Here is a 24,449-nt window from a genome sequence, read left to right on the forward strand (position 1 = left end):
CTGGGTAACTACAGTCCGGTCAGCCTCACCTCAGTCACTGGAAAAATCAAGGAATCCATTTTGAAGCACTTGGAGGAGAGGAAGGTGATCAGGAACAGTCAACATGGATTCACAAGGGCAAGTCATGCCTGAACCAACCTGATGAGATAGCTGGCTCTGTAGATATGGGGAAAGCAGTGGACGTGATATACCTTGAATTTATCAAAAGCTTTTGATACGGTCTCCCACAGTATTCTTGCCAGCAAGTTAAAAAAGCATGGATTGGATGAATGGACTATAAGGTGGATAGAAAGCTGGCTAGATCGTCGGGCTCACTGGGTAGCGAACAATGGCTTGATGTCTAGTTGGCAGCCGGTATCAAGCGGAGTGCCCCAGGGGTTGGTCCAGGGGCCAGTTTTGTTCAACATCTTCATTACTGATCTGGATGATGGGATAGATTGCACCCTCAGCAAGTTCGTGGATGACACTAAGCTCGGGGGGAGGTAGGTACGCTGGAGGATATGGAGAGGGCCCAGAGTGACCTAGACAAATTGGAGGATTGGGCCAAAAGAAATCTGATGAGGTTCAACAAGGACAAATGCAGTGTCCTGCACTTAGGATGGAAGAATCCCATGCACCGTTACAGGCTGGGGACTTATGGCTAAGCAGCAGTTCTGCAGGAAAGGACCTGGAGATTACAGTGGATGAGAAGCTTGCTATGTGTCAACAGTGTGACCTTGTTGCCAAGAAGGCTAATGGAATATTGGGCTGCATTAGTAGGAGCATTGCCAGCAGATCGAGGGAAGTGATTATTCCCCTCTATTCGGCACTGGTGAGGCCACATCTGGAGTAGTGTGTCCAGTTTTGGGCCCCCCACTACAGAAAGGATATGGACAAAGTGGAGAGAGTCCAGCGGAGGGCAACAAAAATGATTAGGGGGCTGGGGCACATGACTTATGAGAGGAGAGGCCGAGGGAACTGGGCTTATTTAGTCTGCGGAAAAGAAGAGTGAGGGGGGATTTGATAGCAGCCTTCAACTACCTGAAGGGGGATTCCAAAGAGGATGGAGCTAGGCTGTTCTCAGTGGTGGCAGATGACAGAACAAGGAACAATGGTCTCTAGTCGCAGTGGGAGAGGTCTAGGTTGGATACTAGTAAACACTATTTCATTAGGAGGGTGGTGAAGCACTGGAATGGGTTACCAAGGGAGATGGTGGAATCTCCATCCTTAGAGGTTTTTAGGACCCGGTTTGACAAAACCCCGGCTGGGATGATTTAGTTGGGGTTGGTCCTGCTTTGAGCAAGGGGTTGGACTAGATGACCTCCTGAGGTCTCTTCCAACTCTAATCTTCTAGGATTCTACGGTAGTAGTTATGAACCCAGAGTTACGAGCTGACCGGTCAACCACACACCTCATTTGGAATTGGAAGTATGTGATCAGGCAGCAGCAGAGACAAAAAACCAAAGCAAATATAGTACAGTACTGTGTTAGATGTAAATGACTAAAAAAAATGAAGGGAAAGTTTTAAAAAAAGATTTGACAAGGTAAGGAAACTGTGTCTGCGCTTGTTTCATTTAAATTAAGATGGTTAAAAGCAGCATTTTTCTTCTGCGTAGTGTAGTTTTAATGCTGTATTAAGTCAACATTCATTTGTAAACTGTTAACATATCTCAAATTAACTCCTTTCTTGCAGAGGAGACAGAAGTGAGGTTTGAGGAGAAGGGGGTGGCTTCACAGGATAGCATGGGGAAGGCAGGGCAACACTGAAAAGAGGTACCCAGACATGTATGGGAGAACTGAAAGGACACTGAGGCTGGCATCAATTTGTGGCGTGGAGGGTGGAACTGGAGGCTGGAGCAGAGCTGTGCAACCCCATCTCCACTCTGGCCTCCCTAAGCACCGTGGGACTACACTGGTTCTCTGCTGCATTTAGGTGTTTCCATGCCCCTAAAGGAGGCAGTGCAGGATCTGCTCCTTATGACATAGCCACATACTACAGTGTCTGTGTTTTCAATTAATTTTCTTATACCATTCCAACTAAAGGAAAATCAGAAAAAGATTTGCTCCTTAGACTTTACTTCATTAACATCCAAATGCCACTAACGCTACTGGATTTGGTCACCTCTATGCTGAACACAGGTGATTTTACCTGAAGGTCTCTGGGCCTAAAGCATCTGCCAAATATATGACAAACCCCTCCTCCCCCCAAATAAATGTAAAACAGACTAATTAGGGTGGTGGTGTAAAATCAACCAATCCCAACCCAAAATATTAGAATGGATATTTTATTTAACTAAATTCTTGAAACAATCTGAATAATTTTACTGAACTCCCTTGTACTTTTAGAGATAATTTTTATATACACAGTCAGATGAAATATTCCTCACAGATAGAACATGACTGAGAAATTACAGCTTTCTTAGAAAGCACACAAGGCACCAAGCATTGTAACCAAAGCTACGTGGCTGGCTCTTCCTAGCTGATGATTGATCATGTTCTGTACACGGTTATTATACGGCTGATTTTGTGGTGTGATGTTTCAGTGTTACATAGATTGCTGCCTCTTATCCAGGCACTTCTCAATATCGTCAAGCACCTGTTCAGCTGCCTTTGGAATCCGAGTCCCAGGACCAAATACACTGGAGACACCAGAGTCATAGAGGAAATCATAATCCTGTTCAGAGAGAGATTTAAATAGTTAAATACTGGAACATGAACTATACCCTTACAGCAGGGGTTCCCAAAGTGGGGGTCTGGACCACCTCACAAGGTTCTTACATGGGGGGCCGCGAGCTGTCAGCCTCCACCCCAAGCCCCGCTTTGCCTCCAGCATTTATAATGGTGTTAAACATATAAAAAATGTTTTTAATTTATAAGGAGGGGTTGCACTCAGGTTTTCTATGTGAAAGGAGTCGCCAGTACAGAAGTTTGAGACCCGCTGCCTTACAGCATCTATGAGTAATTCTCCAAGGGCACTCAGATTGAAGGCTTGCAACTGTTCCCAGAAAGAGGAAGCAATGGCAGAATAAAAGCTCAAACATACAAAATAAATTCTGAACAATTTCACTGTAAGGGTTCTGTCAATTTAACGTCAGATTCCCTGACATTTTCAAAGGGACACGGAAAGCAGCTCTGATATTCTCTCACTTCTCCATCTAAACTGGTGTGTGGTGTTGCTGTGTAAGGTTAACAGAAGCTATGTTTCACCCAAGAGCTGGCTGCATTTAATTATTATTAAATAATTATCAAAATATGTAAATTATCATTAATCTTCTGTGATAGCACCCAATCTATGTTAAGTGTTTCCCAAATGCTTAAGCACAGTCCCTACTCCAACGAGTTCACAATCTAAAATCAGGGGAAAGAGAACAACAATATGTAATTTATATACTGGGCAACTTGATTCATTCCAGGTAGCATAGAAGAGGACCCTAAAGGGACTTAAATGTGAACAGGAAAGGGGCTTAGAGGAGCTCAGGGAAGTTGTACCAGGCATTAGAAGGCTTTGTGGCAGAAGGCATGGAAGTGATTGTGTGGAAATCTGAAAAATGGTGAACAAGCTTGGGAGCACTGGTGGAGTGGAGGGATGGCCAACACCAACCCTGCCAAGGGAGGATAAGTAGAGAGAGCCACTAAGACTATGGGCTGTGTATCTGTGTTAGTGCAGTGCCTCACACAATGGGGTCCTGGTCTGTGACCGGGGTTCCTAGGTGCTACACACAATTCAAATAATAATGTATTCTAAGGCAGGATCTGGCCTTTAATTTGCAAAGTGCTTTGCATTCCTTTGGGGAGAAAGGCACTACAAACAAAATATTATTATTCTGAAGATTCCCCTCTACTCTTGAAGTAACAGGCTGAATACATCATTCCTGCTTCTACTTGTAGTTTTGGAAAGAGACTCTTGCTCCTCCACCATGGCTTCTGGCTTATATATGAGTGACGTACTGCTGCTTAGGAGGACTAAAGAATAGACCCATCTAGTGGAAACATTTGCACTTGGCAGTACAGCAGCATCTGCTCATACATGAATCAGTCACGGAAAATGGAAACTACCATACACAGTTCATTTAACACCTGTGTCTGGTACGTGTAACTGTGGTGAACCTTTATTTTTTCTGAACAGAACAAAGTTCCAAATCCCCTGGGAGAACTGAGTTGGGAGCATCTCTCAAATATATAGTAAGCCCAGTTGCCTGATTTACAAAGTGCAACAGCTTTCAGCGCTGAACTGAATAATTCTAATTTTTATAAATTGGGAAACAATTGAAAAGTCCATATGAGAACAACCCCATGCTGCTAGTTTTTTTCTGAACAAAAGCGGCTTAATGCTTTATCCTGCCAGAAAATTGCATGTTAAGTCAGAACAGTTATGTATGACAACCCAGGGCTTAACTTGCATGAAAATTGACATCAGCAACCTCTTTCTGTGACTAGCATGAAACTTGAAACTGACCCTAACTGACTATTGTGTAGGAAAGCCTTCAGCATTGTAACTGCCCAATGATGTTAAGAGTGCACAGCAAATAGCCAACAAAACAGGGCAGGCTGAAACTGAGTGTTCCTATAACTGTAAGGTATATTTGTTCTGGAAACAGATACTGAGCAATACCTGAGGGGGGATGACACCTCCACACATGACAAGAATGTCGGGACGGCCAAGTGCGTTCAGCTCTTTGATGAGTTCAGGAACAAGAGTTTTATGACCTGCAGCTAATGTGCTCACCCCCACACAATGCACATCAGCATCTACAGCCTGCTGGGCCACTTCACGGGGTGTCTAAAGAGAGAAATTAAACAGCAAACAGCAATTAGTGCTAAAGTGACTGCTGCACAAGAACTGCAGGGACAAAAGCTGCATTCAAAATACATTTTAAGGGACAGGTTCGATTAAATAATACCTGGAAGAGTGGACCTATGTCCACATCAAAGCCAATGTCTGCAAATCCTGTAGCGATAACCTTAGCTCCTCTATCATGGCCATCTTGACCCATCTTGGCAACAAGAAGACGAGGTCTGCGCCCTTCACGCTCCATGAACTTGTTTACTCTATTTAAAAAATACATTTTATTCTTCTAAGTCACTGTCATTCATTAAAAGAGTCTAAAAAAGACAGACTACTAGTGGCAACTCCTGCACCTTATGCTACACTAGCAACCAACTCATGGCTGGTTCATGCAGCATGCTCACCATTTTAGTATTTCACTTTGAATGGACAATGAGAGGTTCCCTTTATAAAGTGCTTTGAGTAATAAAATGTTGCTTAGTTTGCAGATTTGTTTTTTCATTCCCACCCCTGCTTTGCTGCTCTTAATGAAGCAAAAATATTGCACTATTTGGGGTGCTGATATATAAAGCACATCTAAGTTTAAGCATAAGTAGTTTCATTGACTTCAAAAGTGCCCGTGAACCACACACACAATATAGACCTCAGTCCTAGATATTACAAGTGAAGTGGCCTATAAACATGACTTTGTCCATCTATTACCACTGCAGTCTCTAAAGCATAAGGATGCTAATCCCTTTACTCTGCTCCAATTATGTTAAATGGGAATCATATTATTTCCACTAATAATGGTGTGACAGATTTAGAGCTGCTCTGTAAAAAATTATGAATACGGCAGTTTTTTAGGCTGTTTGCTGCATAATATATTGGGTTAGTTTAAGTGCGGGCTCCTTGGAAAAAAACAAGCAGGAGGGGAAAGAATGGTTCAAGATAAGACATCCATCATCAATCACTTGACTGTTGTTAAGAGACAATGACAGAACAGGAAAAGGCCAGGAACACTGGAGAGCAAAAAAACTCAATCAGGTTTCCAAAAGAATACTCTCTCTCTCTCTCTCTCTCAAGAGAAGGGGGTATTTCCTCAAGGGAACCAGGCTGAGACACAGGCACTCGCTGGGGTTTCTGAAGAAGTTAAGCCTGCCTCGGTTACAATCATGGGATTCGTAACAGTTTAGGTAAGATAAACATGCATGTAGATTGCTTGTTGTTTTAAAATCCTGCCCTCTCTAATGCTCTGTTCCTTCTGCAAAACAATGACTTTGGTTTCAAGAAAGCTGCTTTGTCCCTGGGCACCGACCATCCAAGGGAAGAACTGCAGGAGCTTGAACTAAGACCTGCAGGGTAAGCACGGTGGATACATAGGGTACTGTTTAGATAGGGAGATAGATTCAATGTTTGAAATGGCTCAGCCATTCCCAGTCCTTATTCAATCCTGAGTTGATCGTATCTAGTTTGCATATCAATTCCAGCTCAGCAGTCTCTCGTTGGAGTCTGTTTTTGAAGTTTTTCTGTTGTAAGATAGGGTACTGTAGTCCAGGGCTTGCTCTCAGAGTGGGAGAATTGTAAAATTCCACCCTGGGACAGGTATCATGCACTCAGACTCCATAAATGGGACAGAGGTGTCCCTATTCCTGTAACTGTGACAGATGTATAATACTCATGTTGTTCATGTACAGAAAAGATGAGCAGTAGGAGGCAAGATACATAAGAAGGTATGGGAAAAGTGTAACTGCATCTTGTTTAGAACATTCATTGAAAAACATGACACTACATGTAAATTAGTGCTTTTTTTTTTTGGTCTTTAAAAAGAGATGCTTCCATCCAGCAGCAATAATACCTTGAAGTCATTCTGGAGATCACCAGCATGACCCAATCAGGAGTTTCCTTTTTAGGAATCTTGCAACTCTTAAGGTAAAGTGCAGGGTCTACAGCAGTTAGGAGTGAAGATCATCAATTAATATTACAGAAACACCTAATAGAGCACCTCACCTAAGCAACAAAGCCAGAAACTGGCAAAAGAGACAAATGGTATCTGTTTCTCAAAGACGCGTAAAATTCTGCTCTTGGTGATATGAATGTGCAACTCCCACTGAGTTCAACTAAAGTTGCATGAAAGTATCCAAAGGCAGAATCTGGTCCTATAACATTATAGACATTATTGAGAGTGAATGTAGCTGCAAGGACAACCTATAAAACTTGTTTTTTATGTTTAGTCATAAATATAAGTTCCTGAATTGTTCTGCAAATATGCTCAGAGTCCACTATTATGGAGCCTTCACAACATGTTGGCTCATTACACAGACTGCACCATCTTGTGCAGGGGTCTCAAACTCAAATGACCACGAGGGCCACATGAGGGCTAGTTCATTGGCCCGAGGGCCGCATCACTGACACACACCCCCTTGCTGCCCCCACTCCACCCCTTCCATGAGGCCCCGCCTCTTCCCACCCCTTCCTCGCCCCCATTCCAACCCCTTCCCCGAAGTCCCAACCCCAACTCCGCCCCCTCCCTGCCCCCAGAGGGTGCCTGAGGGGTGTGGCGGGGGCTCGGGGCAGGGAACTGAGGTGTGGGGTACAGCAGGGGGCTCAGGGCAGGGAGTTGGGGGGCGGGGTGCAGGAGGGCTTCGGGCTCCGGGGTGGCAGCGGCGCACGCCGGGGCTGGGGCCAGGGCCAGGGCAGGCTGTCAGCCCCGGCCCTGGCCCCGTTCCACTCCACTCTGGGAAGTAGCTAGAACCATGTCCCTACGGCCCCTGGGGGAGAGGGACGCAGGGCTCTGCACGCTGCTTGCCGCTTCTCCAAGTACCTCCCCTGAAACACCCATTGGCCGCGGTTCCCTGTTCCCGGCCAATGGGAGCTGCGGGGGGGCGTGCCTGGAGGCCAGGGCAACACAGGGACGGAGCCCTCTGCTTCTCCCCCCCTGGCCCCAGGGACGTGATGCCAGCCGGCGCGGGGCTCGAGGGGGGCAATCCCGCAGGTGTAGTTTGTCCACCCCTGGCCTGGAGGTAGGCCCGGGGGGGCGGGTGCAGGCCACGTGTTTGAGACCCCTGATCTAGTGATTCTAGAGGATCACACATGCAACACAAATGTCTAACATTAACTATGAGGCCATTCCCTCCTTCTGAGCCAGCAGCAAACTCTCACCTATTGATAGCATGAAGAATTTCGTCGCTCTCCCCAAACTCCTGGCGGTAAGCTCCGCTCACCATTCGGTCACTGGCTCTGTGCTCCCCAAACACCTTTTTCATTGCCTCGGTTATTTCTCCAACTGTACATCTAAAATACACAGAGTTAAAACGTTAGTATCATTAGGAGACTGAAATCAAAAACAGCCTGATGATTAGTCAGAAGAGCAAATTCAAACAAACTACTCTTTCCCTTTTACTCTACCAATGCTGGAAATTATAATTTCATTAGCACCATACAGTAATAGAATATGCAGTAGTACTTTGGAAATAAATTTCTGATCTACTGATGAGAAGACTTGACTAAGAACTGCACATCCCAGTGACATGCAACTAGAATGGTCACAGATCAAACCCTTCATCAAGATAACTGAAATGCCAGGAGTAGGGATTTCTTTTTATACAATCACTAACGTATTTGTGCTAGTATAGGAATATTTGTCCTACTACCCAGCACCAAGAGGCTTCCTTGTAAAATAGCATCAGACTCAAATCCTAAAATAAACTGCATGAGAAATATTGAAGAACAGACACAAAAGTGGACTGGAATAAAAAAAGCCTTCACTGCAGTCAGTCACTAGTGGCCATCTGAGGAAAGAACATTCTGAGGTCTGAGTAAAATATGTTACACTTAATGTGCTCTGATTTCCCCCCTGTACTATATCTTACTTGGCTACTCTGACTTTCACCAGCGGTATATTTTACTGTCCTATACACTTTCTCCTAGATATTGCTCAATTGAGATGTAAGCCACAGGAAGAGCTGTTCAAACATGCAACTCTCCAATGCTTTCTATTTTATTCTGTTTTTTCTTCAGTCTCCAAGATTGTGCATCTTTTCCATCATATTTTCCTTCTTGTTTTTCCAAATCTTCTGATTTCTCAATCAACAGCTGCTTTGTTTTGTACGAGGACAATTCAGAAACACAGTGCTGGTACAGAACAATGCTACTGTTAGTTTTTCTATATTATTAACAGCAACATTTATATTTGCTGCAGCATCTAAAAGCCACAATAAAGCTGGGCCCCATTGTGCTAGGTGCAGTATAAACATAATAAAGGACAGTTCTAGCCCCAAGGGCTTACAATCTAATGGATTCCACCTTTCTGTGAGAAATTAGTTTTCCCCCGCCCAAATTTATACTACATAACCTGTGGTGATAGGACAATACTGTGCCCAAATTATCATGGCACAGATACCAATTGCAAGGGATTGACAGAAAGAAATAAGCTAATTAACAAGAGAAAGAAGCTCCTCTTCAGAAGTTAAACAGCTCAGCTATAACCACCACCTCAGCAGTGTTCTCTGACCCTGCTAGGACAAGGACTGAATACAGGTTTGCACAATGATGTGAAGCAGGTGAGTGAACAAGCTAACAATTATGTATTTCAATAATATATTCAGTGGCATATATTAGTATGCCCTGAGATGAAAAAAGATAGAGGGAAACAAGACACACACACAAAGAAATGCATATGACTTGTTGCAAACTTAGTCAAAGTAGAAAACAGACATCCAGAACATTTCCAAAGCACATTAATTATAAATGCAAAAATAAAGACAATACCCCATTCAATTACACTTTCTTTCTGCCATCTGTGCTGTAATCTTTTCTCAATTCACCAATACATAGATACAATTTGGCTGTAGTTAATCACATTTAATCCTTTGGAACTTGCACTTTTTGTACTATTACATTTAGCAATGAGGAATGCTCTTACTCAAAATTGTTTTTGTGACCTAGTTAAAGAGTAAATACCCTCTAAGTCTTAAAACAAAAAATGTCAGAGGACAATCTGGATATCATTGCTTAATATCAGTGTAGACAGCTGTAACTTCTCCTCCATATGCTTTTACTAGGAGATGGCCAGAGATGGCCAAAGTTCTAATGGGTATTATCTGTAATCCCAGCCCTATGCCTGGCATCCAATATGTCCTGAAGATGACTTTCTGGTGTATTCACAGGAATCCTATAGTAAATCTCATGTAGATCTCTTGCCTCCAGCAAATCCTTGGCTATCTTTTGCTCTGTCTTTCCCACATCACTTTTAACTCATCTGTTGTATATTTGGTAGACTTAGCCATGTGGTTATAAATGGTAACTACTGAATACCACAGGCCCAAATTCAGCTCTACTTCTAAACGGTCACAAGTCCTACTTTGTGGACATAAATAGGACTCGTGTAGGACCTGAGCCGGCCCTCTGGACGGAGCTGAATATCACCCTTTATTGGCCTGTCTTCGCTAGACAATTACACCAAGTTGGAACAAAACCTTACCTACCATGACACTGGCCACAACTTTGCTGTTATCATCAAGAGTGACAAACCATATTCAGCACTGTATCAGCTGGTCATGGGTGAAGCCTGGCTTCAGTAGACAGCTAACTAATCCCAGCTAAGCATACGTTTTCATGTTAGCCAAGGTGCACGTCTTATCTTATGGATACTGCAGGTAAACCTTTCAAAAGGGCCTAAACTGACTCAGGACCTTTATGCATTTTGGACAATTTTTTCAAGTGCTTAATTGGGACTTCTGAAAGCATGTTTACCCTGAAAACAAGACTATTGTTATTTTTGTGAATTACATAGCCTATTTATAACCCATCCTAAAACTTTAAAATGCACTGCAAGAAAGTCAATAGTCTAAACTGTTTCTCTTTGTACTGTTGTAATCCAGAGGACCGCTTAACCAGGAGATTTTTAATGATCTAAAATTCAAAAAAGAATCCTACAAAAAGTGGAAACTAGGTCAAATTACAAAGGATGAATATGAACAAATAACACAAGTATGTAGGGACAAAATTAGAAAGGGCAAGGCACAAAACGAGATCAAACTAGCTAGAGCACGGGTGGGCAAACTATGGCCCCACGGGCTGCTTTCGGCCCATCAGACATTTTTATCCGGCCCTCAAGCTCCCGCCGGGAAGTTGGATCAGGAGCGCTTCCCAGCCCCCAACTCACAATTCCCTTGATGAGCACCATCTTCCGGCATGCATAGCCACACGGCGCAGGCACGACTTCACTGCACTGTTTCCAGGATCAAAACCCCGCCCCTATGTGGCAGTTTCCCCCCCATCCCCACGCGGCAACGCACCCAACCCCTTCCCAGTCTCCTACGGCCCCACCCTCGAGAGCCTCAAAACCGCCCAGGGGACGGACCCATCCCAACTAGGGTGCTGTGGTGGTGCCTGGTACAGCTGCCTTGTTGTCACTGCTGACAGGGCCCCTAGGAGTCCCCGGTACTGCCCCTGTAGAATCCCCCCCTCGCCTCCCCCCACCTCGGTAACATCCCTTATAGAGCCCCCCCCCCATGCTACACCCCATAGAGTCCCCCTACCCCACTGGGCATTCATGGCCCACCATACAATTTCCATACCCAGATGCGGCCCTCAGGCCAAAAGGTTTGCTCACCCCTGAGCTAGAGACAAAGAATAACAAGAAAACATTCTAGAAATACATTAGAAGCAAGAGGAAGACAAAGAACAGGGTATGCCTGTACTCGGGGTGGGGGGAAAAGAGAAATAACAACAGAAAATGTGGAAATGGCTGAGGTGTTTAATGACTACTTTATTTCAGTTTTCATCAAGAAGGTAGGTGGTGATTGGACCCCTAACATAGTGAATGCCAGTGAAAATGAGGTAGGATCAGAGGCTAAAATAGGGAAAGAACAAGTTAAAAATTACTTAAACAAGTTAGATATCTTCAAGTCACCAGGGCCTGATAAAATGCATCCTAGAATACTCAAGGAGCTGACTGAGAAGATATGAGCCATTAACAATTATCTTTGAAAAGTCATGGAAGACGGAAAAGATTCCAGAAGACTGGAAAATATAGTGCCCATCTATAAAAAGGGAAATAAGGACAACCTGGGGAATTACAGACCAGTCAGCTTAACTTCTCTACCTGGAAAGATAATGGAGCAAATAATTAAGCAATCAATTTGAAAACATCTAGAAGATACTGAGGTGATAAGTAACATGGATGTTAAGATTTGTTAAGAAGAAATCGTGTCAAACCAACCTCAACCTGATAGCTTTCTTTGACAGGGTAACAAGTCTTGTGGATAAGGGGGAAGTGGTAGACGTGATATATCTTGACTTTAGTAAAGCTTTTGATACTGTCTCACATTACCTTCTCATAAACAACTAGGGAAACGCAACCTAGATGGAGCTACTATAAAGTGGGTGCATAACTGGTTGAAAAATCATTCCCAAAGAGTAGTTATCAGTGGTTCCCAATCATGCTGGAAGGGCATAACGAGTGGGGTCCCGCAGGGATCAGTTCAATATCATCCATGATTTAGATAATGGCATAGAGAGTACACTTATAAAGTCTGTGGATGATACCAAGCTGGGAGGGGTTGCAAGTGCTTTGGAGGATAGGATTAAAATTCAAAATGATCTGGATAAACTGGAGAAATGGTCTGAAGTAAATAGGATGAAATTCAATAAGGACAAATGAAAAGTACTCCACTTAGGAAGGAACAATCAGTTGCACACATACAAAATGGGGAATGACTGCCTAGGAAGGAGTACTGCGGAAAGGGATCTGGGGGTCATAGTGGACCACAAGCTAAAGGAGAGTCAAGAGTGTAACACTGTTGCAAAAAAAGTGAACATCATTCTGGGCTGTATTAGCAGGAGTGTTGTAAGCAAGACACGAGAAGTAATTCTTCCGCTTTACTCCACACTGATTAGACACCAATTGGAGTATTGTGTCCGCTTCTGGGGGCCACATCTAAGGAAAGATGTGGACAAATTGGAGAAAGTCCACAGAAGAGCAACGGAAATGATTGAAGGTATGAGGGAAGATTGAAAAAACTGGGTTTGTTTAGTCTAGAAAAGAGAAGACCAAGAGGGGATGTGATAGCAGTTTTCAAGTACATAAAAGGTTGTTACAAGGAGGAGGGGGAAGAATTGTTCTTCTTAAACTCTGAGGATGGGACAAGAAGCAATGGACTTAAATTGAAGCAAGGGAGGTTTAAGCTGGACATTAGGAAAAAACTTGCTAACTGCCAGGGTGGTTAAGCACTGGAATAAATTGCCAAGGGAGGTTGTGGAATCTCCATCACTGGAGATTTTTAAGGAGCAGGTTAGATAAAACACCTGTCAGGGATTGTCTAGATAATACTTAGTCCTGCCATGAGTGCAGGGGACTGGACTACATGACCTGTTGAGGTCCCTTCCATTCCTATGATTCTATAATCAAAAGAACAAGAAACATAATGCAAGCACACACTTACATGGAAAATGCACCTTGCTGTAAAATGGAGCCAGGAATCTGAAGATAAATGTTACTAGAGGGATCTTCATCTAACCTCACAGCTTTCTTGAGAAGGAAAGAAAGGTATTATGCCACTATCAGTTATTGGCCAAGAGAGTGCTTTTAAAGAGAAGTGAAAAAATTGATAATTTGTATCCTAAAATGCATTTAGGTCAGGCTGAAATCTACTGAGAGAATGTCTGGTTCTACAGATCTGGGTTCTGTTTTTGGATTGGTTGCTGACTCATTGCATGACTTTGGGCAAGTCACTTAATTTTTCAATAATGCAGTTTACCTTTCAGAAACATTACATCTATTTTACGTCATCAGAGCAATAAAACTGACAGCTTGATTTTCAGAGGGCCTGAGCACCAACAGTTCTTACTGAAATTAATGAGAGAAGTCAGTATGCACCTCTTTTATATATCAGGCTGTTAATGCTTGTATAGCATTTTGCAATCCTAAAAGGTGCTATAAAACTGAAAAATATTATTAAATTAATGAACAGGTCCCTGTGTCTGATCAGGAGCAGTTATTTTCTCTGAGGCATTAGAGGAAACATAAAACACAATGGAACCTCCAAGTCAATTTCACACATGTGCTGACAGATACTATAGATTAAGTACTTGTGGCTGTTTGGTAGCCCATTAGCCTCATAAATTTAGGTGTGCATTTCTGATCATACTCTGTGAGGCCAATGGATATAAACAGAATTGTTTTTAAACATCTGAATTTTCAAAATAAGTAAGTGTAGGGGTAAATTTCGATATGAAAGAAAGAGCTAGGATACCAGCTAATCAGGATTTCTTTCTGAATGCACTAACAGAACAATTTGCCATTAGATTGCCATTCTTAAATAGCTGCATAATTGGCTTAAAGCAGAACTGAGTGTAACAGATAGAAACCTGGGCATCATGGTTTCTGAGTAAGATGCATGGAAAACTAAAGTAGATTGTGATTTCACCAAAGGAACAAGATTATTGTAAACTAGATTTGTTAAATCTGGAGAAAGTGTGATTAATGACATGTGACAGACTACATCTAGCTGGTCTGATATCAGTTCATTTAAATAATTGGTCTTGTAGATTTAATATTTAAATTGGTACATTTCTATGATAATGAAGTAATGCACAAGTTTAGATCTGTTAGCTCCAGAAAATAAAATATTAACCCATAGCATGTAAGAAGTTGGTGTATTCAAGAGTGACTGGAAGAAAGAATGAGCATTTACAAAGAACCTTTTCAAAGATGAGAAGGAAGATGGGGAATAATTAATTCCGTACTAAAGAGGTACATGAAGAGACAATGGCCTCACATTTGTACATTTCAGAGTTGGAAGAGAAATGTAATCATTTGACAGTGGTCTTATCAAGTGTTCTCCTCAGACCCTCAAATATAAAGCTGGTCTTTGGGAGAACAAAAGTATATGCTCTTTAAACTGAATGGGGATTGACCAACATGTTGTTCTGGGACATGTTTCACACCTCTCTAGGATACAGAACTAAGCCAACCTTTGAACTGTGGGCCAGACAAATTAAGTTTTTTGCTGAGCCATAGGCCTGGGGTACACTAGCGGGGTGGTTCGAACTAAGATACGCAACTTCAGCTAAGCTATTCATGGAGCTGAAGTCGAAGTATCTTAGTTCGACTTACCTGGCCGTCCTCACGGCGGCGAGTTGACTGCCGCGGCTCCCCCGTCAACTCTGCTTACTCCTCCTGCCGAGGTGGAGTACGGGCGTCGATTCGCGGATCGATTTATCGCGTCCAGACGAGACGCGATAAATCAATCCCCGATACATCGAACACTACCCGCCAATCCGGTGGGTAGTATAGACGTACCCATAGATAATATTTTCAATACTCTAACATATGGGTATCGCTTCTGTAGCAATATCTTTGGCTATAGTTTAAAGCAGTTTTTGTCACTACCTCTATATTATGCTTTTCTCTGTTACTGTAGTTTACCAATAACGTCGGATTATACTTAAGAAATCTTTACTTGGCTTTGGACTTCTACCAATTGTGTATTTACTAATACATACTTCTGAGAGAAGCTATATCTGACCTCAGAGGAGACAGATGGAAGTAACCAATGTCCTCGCTATAAAGTCTGAGCAGGTTATGATCAACTTCCAATTGTGAGGGCCCAGTTCGTAATGTGGGGAGAATCGAATGACCTGAATAATACCAGACACTGTTATAATGAACATGGGCTCCAATCCTACAGTCAAACGGGTGGAACCTCCACTCAGTCTTACACTGTTGAGTTAAAAACTACTGTTGTGTTAGGTTTTGTTGCTCAAACCATATTCCTAGTAGGTCTAGTTAGTTATTTTCAAACTATTTTTAAATTTCACACTAACAGATCTCAGTTTTTACAAAATTTTCCATTACTTTGTAACTAAAATCCATTTAGTTTTGATTACTCTGATTTAAATGCAATATTCAATATTCATTTTATTTTCTACCTCCACAATTTTAAATTCCCCTAAGAGTCAAATCATCCCACATCTCTGTCAAATTTAATCTGAACGTTGAAAAGTAATTTGGACAAATATATAGGCTCACCTAAAGCCCATCCAAGAACTGAAATCCCAGAGATAATTTTCCATCAGCTGTCACTGACTATTTAAATCATTTTGTTCATTTCACAGAATCAATATGCCATGTTCATAAAGGTCAACAAGAAAATGTCAATATGCATTATTCATCCACATTTATTGCAATACACCCATATCAAATAACTACTGGAAAATTAGCAAAATGGAGGAAGAGGGAAGCAAAATCGTTTCAGACTCTGTTTTAGAAATTCAGGTTTCTTTGACAATGACTGTGACTGATATTTGCATCGTACTGGCCTATATTTATAACACGTTTTATTTCAATGGGTTCCAAACTGTTTAGAATCTAATCTGCTGCTTCTGCCAGTGTCAGGGGCTGGCATCTTCCTCCCTCCCCCTCTGCCCATCTCTGCAGGGGTGATCCTTTCCCGGCTGCTCCTGGGAGTGGAGGTAGCTGGGTTCTCTAATTGCTCAAGGGTTCCCTCCATAACCTCTCAAAAGGCAGGGGACCCACACGTGAGGTTTGTTAACCAAAAGTAAGGCTCTATGGCGATGTTTACTAGTGGTACATTCATCTATTAGATGTAACATTCCAAAATATTCTTCTGCACAGGCATTAAATAGTGCCATAGATTAATAAGAGATGGATAATCAACCTACTTTCCAGTAAACATTTGTCCACATTCCATACAAGTCAGTGCAGTTCTGTTCAACAGCACAGTGCTTAAGGACAAGAATACTGTAGGTCATAACAGAGATACAGAGAACTAATTGGGGAATTATTATGATGATGACATGAACTCCTGTGAGGGCCAATATTACCTTCCAGTGATGTCTCCAACTCCAAGAGTGGTGATGACACGCTCCAGAGGGAGTTGGGACAAGCTCTCCTCTTTTGAAAGGAGATCTGTTGCACATGTGGTTGTTGCAGATGAAGTAGTGGTAGAATCAGATGAAGATGGAAGGCTAAAGATCGGCTCTAAGGATGTGGATAGGCAATTAAGTTTGGTTTGCTCATTTTTGACCCATCCACATTATTAAGGGGCATTTTCATTTTGTTGTTTTTTTGGCACCGTGACTGCATTACAAACCTCCAGGAGCACATGCAGAGGACAAAAGGGAGACAGTCAAAGACCAAAACTCAGTTTGAAATAGCAACTAAGGGTATGTCTACACTGCAATAAAAGACTTGCAGCATGGCCGCGACTGGCCTGGGCTCATGAGACTTGGGCTGCTGGGCTATAATATTGCAGTGTAGACATTTGGGCTTGGGCTGAAACCTGGACTTTGAGACCCCATGAGGGGGGGAGTGTTTTAGAGCCTGGGCTCCAGCCCAAGCCTGAATGTGTGCACGGCTATTTTTAGTCAGCTGACTCAGGCTCTGAGACTCAGTGTGGTGGGTTTTTAATCGCAGTGTAGACATAGCCTAAACCATTGTTAAGGTGGCTTAGATGATAATGGTGAATGTGTCTCAGGACTACAGAAGATGCTTTACTACTTGAGACAAAGACAGAGTGCTTTTGACTAAAGTAGATACAAGTTTTCTACATTAGTCAGAAATGTTTTCACACCAATTTGTGGTGTAGGGAAGGAGGAAAAAACAGAGCGTGATAAGATTTTTTTTCCCTCTATCCCTTTTCACATCTCAGACACTTTTCAGGCTCTCTGACCTGTAAAACAGCAGAGCAGTACATCAAAGAAACCTATTCATAGTCTGAAACTGATAAGAGCTTGAGCCGTAAACAGAAGCTGTGTGAACAGCAACATTTTAGGGGAAATTTTATTCCCAATACTGTCCTTGAAAATAAATTAAACATACTTTTAAGAGACTGAAAAAGTATTTGTATTTGGCTAACACCACCAAACCACAACCAAGGGTAATGCCCATCTGGACCTCTGAAACACACCTTCATGGTCAAGGATATTATCCTGCATTAAAAAAAATGAATCCTATTTAAAAGCTGAAAGGGTGTGTCGATCTGTGACATATTAAATACGGCAACCTACGTATCCAAGAATTATTGGAAAAGTTGAAAGAAATAAAGGGAAACTTTTAACATCGGTTAGGTTTTCCAACTTTTCTTACCCTACCTTGCGCGTGCTGCTTCCACTGCCAGTGCCAATAGGTTGCCTTGACCTGTGGCAGCACATTCTGTTAGAGCAGTGAGACACTGCTGGGCTGCTGCTTCATCTCTGCTAGCTTTTACCTGAGATGAAGGAGAGAAAAATACTCAGTTTAAGTAAGCAACTACAAGGCAATCAGGAATTCCAATATGAGCCTGGTAAGGCTCCCTGGTCGAAGATGCCTGTATTGGAATCAAATAAGAATACAGCTATCATCACTATGTTGAAGATCAGTATGTTGAAGGTCGCAAGACCAGTACTTGGAAACGTCTCCTGGTTCTGAAAGTATTTATTTATACAAGTAAGCCGACTCAGTAACTTTGCAACAGTATTCTTCATGTGATTTTAAATATACTGTACTATAAAGCAGCTAGAGAATGAGGCTTTTAGTGGTGTCATCTGAAAGCAGGGATCCCAATATGATGCAAAGCAATGATTCCTAGTTCTAATGTTAGGGAGAGATACCACAGTAATGATGGAATGCAAGTAGGTGGAAGGCAACATGGTAAGAACAACATCTCTCTCTGACTCAGGTATTTCCGAGGTGTTATCACTTTTGTATTTAGGCACTGACAATATGGTTTAAAAACACCCAATATCTTCCTAATTATCTCAGCTAGAAATGAATGCTTTGCACTGTATTATAGCTTGACACTCCAGTTTTCACATGCATGTTATATATCACAACGCTTGCTTCTGATCCCAGCATTCCATTAAATATTGGATCCTACATCAACAAAAGCGTAACAATGTTTCTGGCACTATTCCAGGCACGAATACAATAGATAAATCTCAGAGTAGCGTAATTTTCAACCCGATAGGTGCTGCGACATGAAAACTTCCAAGAGAAACAATAATACACTCACTTTTGAATACTCCCTTATTATGCAATAACATTAAAGGTTACCCAGCACAAATCAACAGAAGCCAGATATTTCGAAGAGGGGGATGACATATCATTAATTATGCTTTCTACCTGCCCTTCCTCTCCTTGCCACTATACCACTTTGAGGTTATGTTAAGCTTAGTTTTACTTTTTCTGGATTTTTCTCCTGTTGGTGTCATAGATTTACTGTTTATAATTTATTTTGTAATGTGTAAGTATTAAACAAATTCTGTTAAAGCAAAAGATTTTCATAATCAGGTACATCGAGCTAGGCTCCTAAGTACATATGTAGGCACATATAAATATAGACAAAGGGAGCCTGCCTGGGTTCTCAGCATTTCTGAAAAATCTGGTTACATCTGTAGATGTCTCTCTGCGGACTTCAGAGCCTAACATTAGGCACTCACTTAAGAAAATCTTGGCCTAAATATTTAGAATCACATTTTTAGGGGGATCTCCTTAGAAGTGCTTACAAAAGTTTTCCATGGGCAGAACCTTTGTCTGACTGCAATGTGAATAACTACGCAGATGTGTGTGTGTGTGTGTGTGTGTGTGTGTGTGTGTAAACTTATGCTCTACTAGATAAGATGGATACAAAGGAAGCCTAATGAAAAATTTACTCTAAATGTCTAAAGAAAAACAAAAAAAGGAACAGAAAGTTAAAATCATTAAAACAGAGTTAAGGCTGGTGCACTTTGAAAATGTTCCACAAATAAGAGTAAGAAACAAAATTAAGAAAGCATCATTATCTTTAGAATAATTTGCTGAATAGCCCAAAAAGTGAGGGCGAGAAAAATATTCAGAAATAGGAGTCTTTCCTCTGACTTCCATGGGCTTTGGATCAGGCCCCATGTTATTTACTTTAAATTTATTTTACTTCGTCTTTTCATTCTCACAAAGTCCAGCACACCTGAGCTTCTGCCCCAGCATTTACTGTCCTATCTATCACAGAACTCAATTAGAGGTGGAAGTCCGCTTAATGGGGGAAAGGTAGCAGAGGTGTGACATTTTTAGCATATCTAAGCAAAGATTTTTTTTGTGCACTAGAAAGAATGAAAAGTAAGGATTTTTTTTTAAAGTTATCAAAAGAAAGAAGCATATTCTACACATTATATTGTAGACTAAAAACCTGCATATAGGCACAGCCACACAGTCCCAAATGATCTATGAACCAAATGCTACAGAAATACAAAAATATCTCATTTCAATAAACTCCTTGTATAAATAGGAACATTAATACCAGTCTTGATGAGTATCCACAACAGCCACCAGGTGCTTCAAGAAAGCAAAACTGAAACACAACATGAGGACGGAATACAAGCAAACAATGCCTGGAGCTGTTGCATTAATTATTTTAATGTAACACCTGTCTACCCCTATTCAAATTGTCAAAACAAAAAAGAAAAAGTAGACAAGACACTGCCACTTTTTAAAGATATTCTCCAACAGAGAAGCTTTAAATAAGTATAGTTAAACAAACCACCATTTCATTGAAAAATAGGGAATTATACAGTGACAAAGATAAATCTGCTGAACACAGCGTTCCAGGCACTTTAGCCTTCAGCTCTGGCAAAAGTATAGTCATGACTTTAAACAGTCTTTTGTCTGTTACTTTCTGTGATTTATACTTTTTGCTTGCTATTTAAAACTATAAATTGTTTTAGCTATCTGATTGCAACCAAGTATCCTTGATATATAAATACCTGGGCATCAGATAGAATGTGTCTGCTCTGCTGCTCAACATACAATGGGCATTTTAAGATGTCCCAGATGTTAAGGGAATATTATTTTAATAAAGCAGCATAAGAATGGGGATGGACCAGGAAGAGAAGAGTTAATAGCAAGAGCATTAATATACTGTACCTTAGGCAGAATTAATGGAGAAGTATAGTCCTGCTGTCTCTTCCCCCTCAGTCTTTGGCCTTCGCAGTGTTGCCATTGCCCCCTCCTCCCCAATTTGTACCTTCAGCTGGATTTGTTTGGGCACTTTCCTTAAACCTTTGTTAGTGTTTGCATTGAACTACTGTCTCAAAGCCCCATTGTGCTAGGTGCTGTATACACATCACAAAAAGTAGGTCCCTTCCCCAGAGAGCTTACAATCTAGATAAAGCTTTGTTCAAATGCTCGATTAATAATGGATCTGGACAAACATAACCTGCCTGCACTATTTGTAGGTTTTCCCACAATTCAGTCTCAATGCACTTCACTAGAGGCCTGCAAAACATTTACTCCTTGGTGCAGAGACTACTAATTATACCAAACTGAATTTTTTCTTTTGTCATCTTGACGAATATCCAGCAGAGATCATGATCAGACCAAACTCATTTTTCTGTGTCTGAGGGAGAATTTGAACCCAAGCATTCAATGGTAAAAGGCTCAAAAATCCATTACTGTACATTGTTTCCTTCTTGCTGGAAAGAGCCATGGTTTAATCTAAATGCAGTTTAATTTTTGTTTAATCTAACTAAATGAGGAGAATAACGATAAGCAAAATGCAAAGAATCTAGATTTCAGGAATCAGTCTCAGAGGAGAAATTGAAGTGTTACAGACAGTCTGTCTCTAAATTGCTGAATTCAAGAACAGTTTTGGCGCTCTTAAAATGCATTTTTTTTTGACAAATAGAAAACTCATGAAGAAAATTTCATGCAGAACTACTTAAAATACAACAAGAATTTGCATTTTCAAAAAAGTACCACCTACCTTTTCAAGCTTCTCAATCTGCTTGGTTCGGACTGAACTGTTATCAATAGCCAAAACTTCAACAGTCTCTTCTTTTTCTAACTGGTACTTGTTTACTCCAACAATTACTTCAGAACCTGTTGATTTCCCACACAAAGATCAAGAATTTAGACTATATTCAAAACTGTGGCGCTTTTGGAAAGGTTACAGTATTTTATATAGCTAGGTAAGTGATTGATGTTTTAAATGCAATACTATGTTTTTTTAGGCAGTCCTACCATCCAAAGCATTTAAAACTTCTCTCTCAAGAAAGGATTTAAGTTTACACTTGTCACATTTTATTATGAAGAGATGATCAAATGTAAGAATATTTGACTTTGTGGTTTTTATGCTGAAAAGTGACATGTAAAAATGGTATGTTCTTTCTCCTTAAATCTACGTGCAGTCAGAATCATATCTACTTACTTTACTAACTATTTTTAATGACAGGGGATCATATGTAAGACATGGGAGGTAACTGTTCCATTCTACTCCAACACTGGTGAGGCCCTAGCTGGAGTACAGGGTCCAGTTTTGGGCACCACACTTTAAAAAAGGTGAGAACAAATTGGAGAGAGTCTAACAACAAAATGGAGAGCAAAAAATGAGGAGGAAAGATTGAAAGAACTGAGCATGTTTAGTCTAAAAAGAGAGAAGATTGAAGGGGCACCTGGTAACAGTCTTCAGAGGTAAAGGTTGTTGTAAAGAGAACGGTAATCAATTTTTCTCCAAGTCCACTGAGGTAGGACAAGAAGTAATCTTAGACCTGGTCTACACTACGACTTTAATTCGGATTTAGCTGCGTTAATCCGAATTAACCCTTCACCCGTCCACACTACAGAGCCAGTTAATTCGAATTAAAGGGCACTTAAAATCGATTTCTGTACTCCAGCTCGACGAGCGGAGTAGCGCCTAAATCGATTTTGTTAATTCGAATTAGGGTTAGTGTGGCCGCACACCACCGAATTACTGTGTTTAAATTAATGGGGTAGTGTGGCCGCACACCACCGAATTAATGTGGTTAAAAACCGAATTAATGTGCTTAGTGTGGCCGCGCACAATCGAATTTATACAACCTGTTTCCCAAATTCGAATTATCTAAATTCGGATTAATCCCGTAGTGTAGACATACCCTTAGTTTGCAGCAAGATTTAGGATTTAGCTATTAGGAAAATCTTTCTAACTATAAAGGACAGTTAAGCACTGAGCAGCTTAGCTGGGTTTGTGGAGATATTGGAGGTGTTTAAGAACAGATTAGATCAGGGGTGGGCAAACTACGGCCCGCGAGCAGTTTTAAGCCAGCCTGCGAGCTGCACCCTGCTCCGGTGCTCCAGCCGGGGCCGCACCAGGCAGCTCGGCCCTGCTCTGGCACTCCGGCCAGAGCACTGGGTCGGGGCCGCACCACACAGCTCGGCCCCGTTCTGGCGCTCTACCCAGGAGCAGGGTTGGGACCTGCCTCATTCTGGTGCTCCGGCAGGGGTGCAGGGTTGGGGACTGCACCACACTCTGCTCCGCCCCGCTCCTACATGCGCCAATGGGAGCTCTAGGGGCGGTGACTGCGGATGGGGCAGCGTGCAGAGCTGCCTGGCCACGCCTCCGCATAGGAGCCAGAAAAGGGACATGCCACTGCTTCCCTCCTGCACCCCAAACCTCTCATCCCCAGCCCCACCCCAGAGCCCGCACCACCAGCCGGAACCTGCACTCCTTCCCGTACCCGTGCCCCAGCCCTGATCCCCCTCCCGCCCTCCGAACCCCTCGGTCCCAGCCCAGAGCACCCTCCTACACCCCAAACTCCTCATCCCCAGCACCACCCCAGAGCCCTCACCCCAACCCCAATTTTGTAAGCATTCATGGCCCGCCATACAATTTCTATTCCCCGATGTGGACGTTTGCCCACCCCTGGGTTAGACAAACATTTGTCTGTCGGAGATGGTCTTGGTCTATTTAAACCTGCCTCAGTACGGGGAAATGCACTAGATGACCTCTTGAGGTCCCTTCCAGCACTACATTTCTATGATTCTATTAATTCAAATTGGTATTTGCAAGAAATGTGTGGCAATGCAAGGTCACAAGTTCACCACATCCTTCGCATGATGTTGCCAACTTCTATATCGGGGTGGTCAAACTTACTGACCCTCTGAGCCGCATAGGACAGTCTTCAGAAGTTTGAGAGCCGAGGCACCCCCCTCTCCCCGCTCCAGTCTGGTAGGTGGAATGGAGGGGGGGGGGGAGGAGGAGGAGAGGAGCTATGCGAGCCACACTTTAATGGTAAAAGAGCCGCATGTGGCTTGCGAGCCATTTTGGCCACCCCTGTTCTATATACACATCTTAAATTACTACTGAGCAGAAGTTCTCAGACTGTAGCTCACAGTGCATGTGAACACTTTCTGGGGGTCCATAAGATCATAGAATATCAGGGTTGGAAGGGACCTCAGGAGGTCATCTAGTCCAATCCCCTGCTCAAAGCAGGACCAATCCCCAACTAAATCATCCCTGCCAGGGCTTTGTCAAGACTGACCTTAAAAATCTCTATGGAAGGATGCTAGATTTTGCCTGCAAAAGTTGTTCACTTATGAAGACTTTGACCAATTTTAGTACGTAGACACACACGATTTTTCAAAATTGGAAAAAAGGATGGGGGGACTGGATGGCTAAGTATGATGGGTGTGGAAACTTTCATCTCTAAATCAGAGTCCTAGTCCTTGACAAATAATATGAAGAACCTTTAACTCTCAGTTTCCTCAAAAACTACAATGTATGACCAAACAATTTAACATTTTATAAGAACGTTAAATTAAACGTTCTATTTTTAGCTGACTAGAGTTTTATAACAGGTTGTGTTTCCAAAGTCTACTAACATTAACTGCCTCACATTAACTAAAGGAATATAACCACCATTTAAAAATAAATTCACCTTGGGAGAAAAAAAAAAAAAAAAAAAAAAAAAA

The 24,449-nt window shown here is 42.1% G+C and overlaps 1 protein-coding gene across 1 annotated transcript in view; it reads right to left on the minus strand.

Annotated features, from left to right (window-relative positions):
* Nucleotides 1–1,913: 1,913 nt before the first annotated feature.
* Nucleotides 1,914–24,449, minus strand: part of MMUT (methylmalonyl-CoA mutase) — a 36,853-nt gene continuing 14,317 nt past the window's right edge. Inside the window, exons 7-12 of the mRNA XM_029912269.1 lie at nt 21,484–21,599; nt 17,864–17,979; nt 7,907–8,038; nt 4,881–5,028; nt 4,592–4,759; nt 1,914–2,653 (exon numbers count right to left, since the gene is read on the minus strand). Of these exons, the coding sequence (XP_029768129.1) occupies nt 2,525–2,653; nt 4,592–4,759; nt 4,881–5,028; nt 7,907–8,038; nt 17,864–17,979; nt 21,484–21,599 (809 nt within the window). The 3' untranslated portion in view covers nt 1,914–2,524. The remainder of the gene's footprint in view (nt 2,654–4,591; nt 4,760–4,880; nt 5,029–7,906; nt 8,039–17,863; nt 17,980–21,483; nt 21,600–24,449) is intronic.

This window comes from Terrapene carolina, unplaced genomic scaffold, assembly GCF_002925995.2.
Source record: "Terrapene carolina triunguis isolate 2854851 unplaced genomic scaffold, T_m_triunguis-2.0 Scaffold42, whole genome shotgun sequence".
In the NCBI taxonomy this organism is placed as follows: Eukaryota; Metazoa; Chordata; order Testudines; family Emydidae; genus Terrapene; species Terrapene triunguis.